Source organism: Lactuca saligna, chromosome 6 (genome assembly GCF_052625555.1).
Source record: "Lactuca saligna cultivar CGN05327 chromosome 6, ASM5262555v1, whole genome shotgun sequence".
Classification (NCBI taxonomy): Eukaryota; Viridiplantae; Streptophyta; class Magnoliopsida; order Asterales; family Asteraceae; genus Lactuca; species Lactuca saligna.
In genome coordinates, this window is record NC_136422.1 from 153,477,805 (window position 1) to 153,486,016 (window position 8,212).

The 8,212-nt window shown below is 33.7% G+C and overlaps 1 protein-coding gene across 1 annotated transcript; it reads right to left on the minus strand.

The window, feature by feature from the left end:
• Positions 1 to 2,348: 2,348 nt before the first annotated feature.
• On the minus strand, positions 2,349 to 4,002 carry LOC145003030 (uncharacterized). The gene is made up of 3 exons (XM_078962192.1): positions 3,703 to 4,002; positions 3,157 to 3,626; positions 2,349 to 3,096 (listed from the first exon to the last, which is right to left on the minus strand). Exons 1-3 carry the CDS (start codon positions 4,000 to 4,002, stop codon positions 2,349 to 2,351), a joined length of 1,518 nt encoding a protein of 505 aa, XP_078818318.1.
• Between the last annotated feature and the right edge of the window lie 4,210 nt (positions 4,003 to 8,212).

An 8,212-nucleotide genomic window follows, 5' to 3' on the forward strand; every position in this document is an offset into this window, starting at 1 on the left:
GAACCAAAACTATAAATAACCCTTATTTGTTATAAAGAAAAAGCCGACCAATAGTATAATTCTATGGGACTATAGATGTTGTAACTCGTATGAAGATGAATGGTTGCTCACGTTTATTAAGACGAGTTAAAATAAAAAACTATATGGTTCACTAATTTTGTAAATTTTTTTATACAAATTCAAAAACTTTATAGGTAAGATAGTATATATATATATATATATATATATATATATATATATATATATATATATATATATATATATATATATATATATATATATATATATATATATATATATTAAGTAGATCACTAAAAACTTTCTATAAATATTTTAGATAAATTGAAAAAATTAAATGGATCATTGGACCCACCTTAATTGCACTTAACCTGCCCCTACCTTTATAAGTACATAAACTCTACAACCATTTGTTTACCTAAACTCTACCAAATACGGGTGTTATGTATTTGTCTTGTATATATCATATAAGGTTATTGTCACTCTAGCCCAACAAAGTTACGTATAATGGTTTAAATGGTCCCTCGTGACTATTTTTTGCGTTTTAAGGGCTTAAACTTGTTGATGACCGATTGAGAAAGTCACCTTACCCATTTTGGTAGGTAAACCTGCCTCGTCATCTGCCTCGTCACTTGCCATGTATACATATGAGGTAACTCACTGAGTCAATACCGAGTTGACTCAATGACACATAAGCTGGCACATGCAGATTAGTAATTATCGTCTTTGATGTCCACCAACACCTCAACAACCTTTCACTGTCAATTCGATTGAGTCCCAGGCACAAGTCTCGAATTATAAGGGGACATACGCATGTGGGGTTTGAAGTAAAACAAATTTGAAACTTGTTTACCATTTTCGGGCAAACAATCTTGTGGAAGAACCCTTAAAAAGCAACAATATCGGCTCCACCACCTTCACCCAACTCTATAAATTCTGGTGAAGACATCAACTACAATGTGCTCCACTCAATCTTTTGTGATTATGGTCCGAAGATTACACAAAACCAAACTGAAATGAAAAGGTTGAAGGAGCAGCTAGGACAAGATTATATCGTTTGCAGGATCGACCACATCAGTCTCCGGCACAAGCTGGATGATCATGATCAGAAGTTTAAAGTCGTTGGTGTTGCTCTGGGTGGCATGATGTTGGGGATGCTCTTGTTGCTGGTTGTTGTGCTCCATTTCCTTGTTAAGCTTTGGTGATGGGTTGATCTGCAGCTAAGGTGGTTAATGGTTAAGAAGGTTATTAGTATGTAGTGTTCGTGTGTCTTAATTTTTTTTCTTTTATTTCTGTTTATTTTGGCGAAATATCCCTATGTAAAAGTCTTGTCTTAACGACAAGCATTTTGTAAGTGAAATCGAATGATTAATGAAAGACATATCAAAATGATAAGTGTTTTGTAAAGATGTCTGATGTTCTTTGCCGATTGTTTTTTATCTAAATTAGTTCTTAAGTTTGATAATCGGATCCGTTGAAAGTGCAATAGTAGGGGTAATATAGTCTTTTACATAGTGGGGGGTAATATAGTCTTTTTTATGCACTGCTCCTTCATATATACCTTCTTGCATTCATTCTAGCACATTGTTTTCTTCTTCAAACACTCTTCACTGTGAAGGTACATAATGAAGAACATGGAATGTGGATGTGGAGCTGAGGCTATAATAAGAACATCTCGTACTACCAATAACCCAGGAAGGCCCTTTTATACATGCCCGAAAAAGGTAATTTACAAGTTATTCACATTTTGATGTTAACCCTACTTTTTTAAGATGTGTTAATTGAAGCAAATACTTGGAATCAGGATGCTCGTTCAGGTTTTATAGCTTAGGTTGATGAAATGGAGTGCAACAATGAAGGTTTGATCATAAATGGGTTGTATAAGTCCAACAAAAAGCTTCAGGCTAAGGTCTTTAAGTTAAAGGTTTACCTAGTATGTAGTTGGGTATTTTTTTCTGTTTAATCATGTACAAGTCGTAATGAAGGTCAGTTGGAACAGTTGTCTTGTTATGCATCTTGTAATGCACTTTGATGTCTTTTGAAACTTGTAATGTACTTTATTTCCTTTAAGTTGTTATGTAATCTGTAATGTACTTTATTTAATTGAAGTGGTTATATTTGGGGTTTGATGTGTTTTGTATGTACGAAATATGAACAATCAAATTAAACAAAGTTAACACTTAAATCTAACCAAACACAACAAATTTAAAACATAACAACTTGTCCAATTCCAGACTTAATAACCTACTACATCCCAATACCAAACATAACACTTAAATCCAACCAAACACAACCAAGTTAAAAGATAACAACTAAAACAAAATAAGATCCTAATCATTAAGCTCCAATGGGTTTGCACTTGTTTCTCCTTTCCCATCTTTGCCCTTCACCCTCTTAGCAAGTTTCATCTTTATGATTCTCTCTGATTTCTTTCTTTTAGATATCCTTCCAGCAGCAACAATTGTTGCTCCTTGACCCTTTTGCCCTTCGTGCACTGATTTTGCTTCTTGACCATTTTGTCCTTCATTGACACCTCTTGCTCCTTCACCTTTCTCTTTTCCATTGGTACCTCCTGCTCCTTCACCTTTTTCATTGACCCCTCCTGCTTCACCTTTTCCATTGACACCTGTTTTCATTTGAGGACATGTGACCTTGTTATGCCCTACATTTTTACAAACACTGCATGATATTTTTCTCCCTGCCTTAGATACAGTGTGCCTTGGTAGCTTCTCTGATGCATCTCTTCTTCTGTTAACCTTTGGTCTACCTGACATTCTTCTCTTCATTGGTGGAAGAGGTGGTATGAAGTCAGTAGGTGGCCACATGTTGCTACCATTCATCCCCTGAATTAGATACTTATAGGTGTTCTTGTAGACTGCTCCATAGAACATTGTATCAACATAACCACTAACATCTCTATTGAGGAATGATATAGTTGCAACTGAATGCACACATCCATACCCATTAAGTTGCCACACTCTACAAGTGCAAGTCTTCTTGTCCAGGTCAACAGCATAGGACTCAGCCATGTTTCTTGTTTCAAATTGGTTAAGACCACTTGGTAAAACCTGCCAATACCTAGTGTAGACATAACATAAGTAATTATATGAATTTATGAGTTTAGAGTTTAGAAAGTACCTTTGTGCTTTTTTTAATTGATTCAGAAGGAGTGTAATTGCTGGGCAAGGCTTGTAATCAGGCCATGAACTACCTTTAATCTTTAAATTGTATATTCTCTCCATAACATACAATATAATCTCCTCTAACATGGTGATGATTGGTTTTTTCCTAGCATCTCTTATCACACTGTTGAAGCTCTCAGATAACCTATTCTCCACTACATCACACATCTTTCCCTCTTGAAAAAATGCTCTACTCCAAGATTTGGGGTTGGTATCCATAAGATAAGCAAAGGCTGCAGGGTTAAGCACTTCAATCTCCTTCATGGCAGCATTGAATAAAGGCTCAGTGGATGCCTTGCTTGCCTTCCAAAACATGTTTTCATAATGCACACCACTGAATCTTTTCCTAAAGTTGGCAACAATATGCCTTGCACACTGCCTATGTTCAACAATAGGCAGTATTTCCTTCACAACCTCTAATAGCCCCTGTGCAACAATGGTAACAAATTATATAAAGGGTATGAAACTAGAATTCATTAAATTAGGAAGTAAAACTACTAACCTTATGCTGATCTGACATTAATGTTATACCAAAACCATCATTCAGTTGCAAGTCATCTCTAAGGTTTTCCAGAAACCATTTCCAATTTTCTTTGTTCTCTACACAGACAACTGCCCATGCAATTGGAAATATGTGATTATTGGCATCTCTTCCTACAACAGATATGAGCTCACCACTACATAAGCCCTTTAAGAAACATCCATCTAAATTTATAACCCTTCTACAACTCCCTCTCCACCCTTGCTTAAGCCCATCAAAACACAAATAAAGTTTGCTAAAATAATTCTTACCATCTGGCATAGAATTGACATCAATTTTAACTGTTGATCCTAGATTTGATCTTCTAATCTCCTCACCATATGATCACAACTTTGCATAATGCTCCACTAATGTTCCTTCAATCAGTTCAATTGCATACTTCTTTGCTCTTCTACACTGTCCCATACTCACATCTATACCAAATTTCTCTTTAACCTCATCCGTAAGTAGCCTCACACTAACCTTTTGTTTCTGTAAGAATTGTGTTGTGTAATGGGTACCTATCCATGAATAATTGACAATTGAACCTAACTTGAAGTTTCTTGCACAATTATGCTCATTTATAAGACTCTTTATTTGGAAAGACTTTTCCTCACTCATCCAAGAAGCCCACATCCTAAGCTTGCACTGCCCAGAACAACATTTCACTAATAGCCTCCTACTATCATTTTTTTGTAACACAACTGATAACCATTTGCTACATCATAGTTACACATCATATGTTTCAGTTGTTTAGGACTCACAAATCTCATACCTAATACAGGTTTTTGCTTTTTCCAATGAACATTCTCATTGTAAATAGCATGGTTAGTAGAAATTACCTCAACTTCATCTGGTGGATCATATGTATCTTCACGAGGTGGACTATCTAGGGTGACTTGCTCCTTTGGGCACAACTTACTCAGAAACTCATCCTCCTTTGTCTTGTTAATAGGAATGCACTAATCATGATCACTGTCCTCTTCCATGTGAATGTCATCATCTTGCTCTCCTTGCAAATCCTCATTTGGACGTGGGATATCATCTATACCCCCATGTAAATCTTGCATGTCGATACCATCATCCATATTCATACGACTGTGAACTTCTTCACGATCTTCATTTGCACCAGATAATTGGTCCAAAGAACTGCCAACTTCTGCTTGCTCTTCAAGAATCCATTGATGTACATTAACACCAAGATGGTCCATATATACATCGATTACACAATCAAAAGCATACCCTACTTCGATTAGTTCCATGTAATCCATGTCATTCACGATTAACCTTCAACCATCAGGAAAAACAATATCGGGCATGCAAAAGTACACATTCACACATATCTCACATGCAAATCTTTCAAGGAACTCGACAAATTCCTTCTTGTCCATTCCAGCAAAATCAACATCATCAAATCGTTGCTCTGCTCCATCTATGTAAGTAATAGAGGGATACCTGGTAAAAAATCCAGCAAAATGTAGATCAAGTTTCATGAAAACGGCCATAGCAACAACAAAGTTCCCCGATTTGAGTGACTAACACTTGAAGAAAAGGATAGGACCGAAGAACAAATCAACAACAAAACCCAATGCGGAAGTTATAGACGAAAGTGAAAGAAGGGGACAGTTGATGGGTTTAAACATACAGTATCTCTCATTAACTAATGTGCACACGTGGCAATGTAATGACTTTATTGCATATGACGTGGAATGCCATGTAGGATGGGGTCACCGGTTGACCCCTTCATTTTTTCAAGATTGCCCTTTTAAACCAACAAATAACAACTTTATGCCCTTAAAATGCAAAAAATAGTCACGAGGGACCATTTAAACCATTATACGGAACTTTGTTGGGCTAGAGTGACAATAACCCATATCATATATCTCTAGAAACACTTGTAAACACTTCTATGTCTACTTGGAATGTTTTCATGATCCTTTGAGTCGAGATAATTTGTCAAACAACACGCTATCAACATTTTGCTCAAAGACGAATGCCTCATAATCTTTTGTCGCTCGAGGAGTAACAAAAAAGAAAGAAGTTCAAGATCATTATTCTCTATTATCCTCAAGTACGATTTTCAGGATAACTCTTTGATTTCACCTCATTCTTTTTCTTTTTATGATCTTGTAGTTGTGTACTCATATAAAATGGGAAATCAATGTCGAAAAAAGAATATATATATATATATATATATATATATATATATATATATATATATATATATATATATATATATATATATATGTTCAGGTTCATTTGAGACCATTCTAATTTTGTAAGACCGTGAGACCAAATTTAAAAATAATTTTAAAATGCAAAATAAATGGAAAAATCCAAAAATTTCTTTTTTTAAATATTATTTTCGGAACTTTAATTAACTAAAAAAATATAAAAAAATATTAAAAAAATAAAAAAATTCCGTTTTTTTTTTTTGAAAAATACGTGAAATATTCTAAATAGAATATTACACTGACATATTCTAAAAAATAATTTTAAAATGCAAAATAATGGAAAAATCTAAAAATTCTTTTTTTAAATATTATTTTCGGAACTTGAATTAACTAAAAAAAATATAAAAAAAAATAAAAAAAATTCAATTGTTTTTTGAAAAATACGTGAAATATTCTAAATAGAATATTACACTGTACATATTCTAAAAATAATTTTAAAATGCAAAATAAATGGAAAAATCAAAAAATTCTTTTTTTAAATATTATTTTCGGAACATGAATTAACTAAAAAAAAATTAAAAAAAATAAAAATATGCGTCTCACGGTCTCACAAAATATAGGTGGTCTCAAATGAACCTAATCATATATATATATATATATATATATATATATATATATATATATATATATATATATATATATATATATATATATATATATATATATATATATATATTTTAATATTGTCCAAAGAAAAATGAAATAGTTTTCTTTGATGTTTAATAATATTTTTAAATCTTCATAATTAATGAGTGTTTTTGAAATTCCAATCTTCAAAATTAAATACTGTTTTCTTTTGATGTTTAATAATATATGAAGTTCATTTTCATTATCATTTTGTTTGGTTGATCGTTTTAAGAAATTAAGGAAAAAAAACCATTTATCATGTTTTGGAATGAATTTATGAAGAAACCTTTTTTTTGATCCATTCAAAAACTTAATTTTAAAGAAATTGAAGGCAATAATTATATATTTATGTAACATCAACATTTTTTTTTGTCTTTTAGTATATCCCTAAAAAGTTATTTCAAACCTCTTAACATTGAAATGAAAAAAATTAAAAGTTTTTTTTTTTTTTTTTTTTTTTTTTTTTTTTTTTTTTTTTAACTTAAAAATTATTTTAAAAAAATATCTTTTTGTCATTTACAAAATTTGTATATTCATATTTAAAATGGAAAATTATTTATATCCGTTAACCGAGAAGAAAGTTTTACATAGACATAACGAGTAAACGAGCAACAAGTTGTGTCGCAACCCCTTTTTCGATAACAAAACAAATTCTTTTTAAAAACATCTACAGATCTTGGGGTCATAACATTACTATACATGACTCGTTGGACTCTATTGTGTAACTCCACAACTTATGGCGCAACGAAACCGAAAGTATCAAATGCAAAAGGTATAAACGCTTTCTATTGTGTAACTTGCGCCACAATGAAAACCCCACTCCCGAAGCCCACAAGAGGGGAAACCCCTGTTAGATCCACACATGCATGCTTCCTTTCATCCCATCCAAATACTAAAACATCAGCTAGTCTAAGTCTTGATCTTTCTTCCAATAGACCAGTCAGAAAGTTCACAGGTGCCTCTTTCTTGGCAGAAACCACCTAAATATGTTGAAAAGAACATCCCTAACCAGATCGTATCGCTACTTGAAACCCGGGAGCTCTTTACAATGAACTGTATGCTCCCTAAAGGAGTGCAAGCATAACTTGCGGCAAACAGGGAAAGTCTTATCAGCCGGAAATAAAGGGATCATAAGACAATACTTGAGGGTGACACGATACTCCACTAGAGACATATGCTGGCCAGTACCATCAATAGGAATAGTCATAAGAAAATCCTAGGGCCCCTAGACACTCAAAAATTGCTTTCTGCCTAATCATCATGTCGAAGTGAACTTCCATGTCTAAGAGAATTTTACTAAAAAGGGCACTCGCCAGTGAATGTTGGGCTTTTGGATGGGCGGTGTCCTTATTAGTGAAACCGCTGCAGTCAAAGCCCAAAATCGTATCATGAAGACATGCCAAAGCGTAGACATAATTTGAATCCATACCACATATGTCACTATCTCGTAAGATGTGGTCTTGTAACACCCACGATTGATCTCGTGAGGCCACAAAAGCATAGGAGGAAGCCTATACTGCTAAGTACAACCCCAAACCACCAAACCTAATTGGTAACGAAGCCAGTCGCCATTGAAGGTCCCCAAAGAACTGATCCCCGCAAACCACAATGTCCTCAATCGACCCACGTAA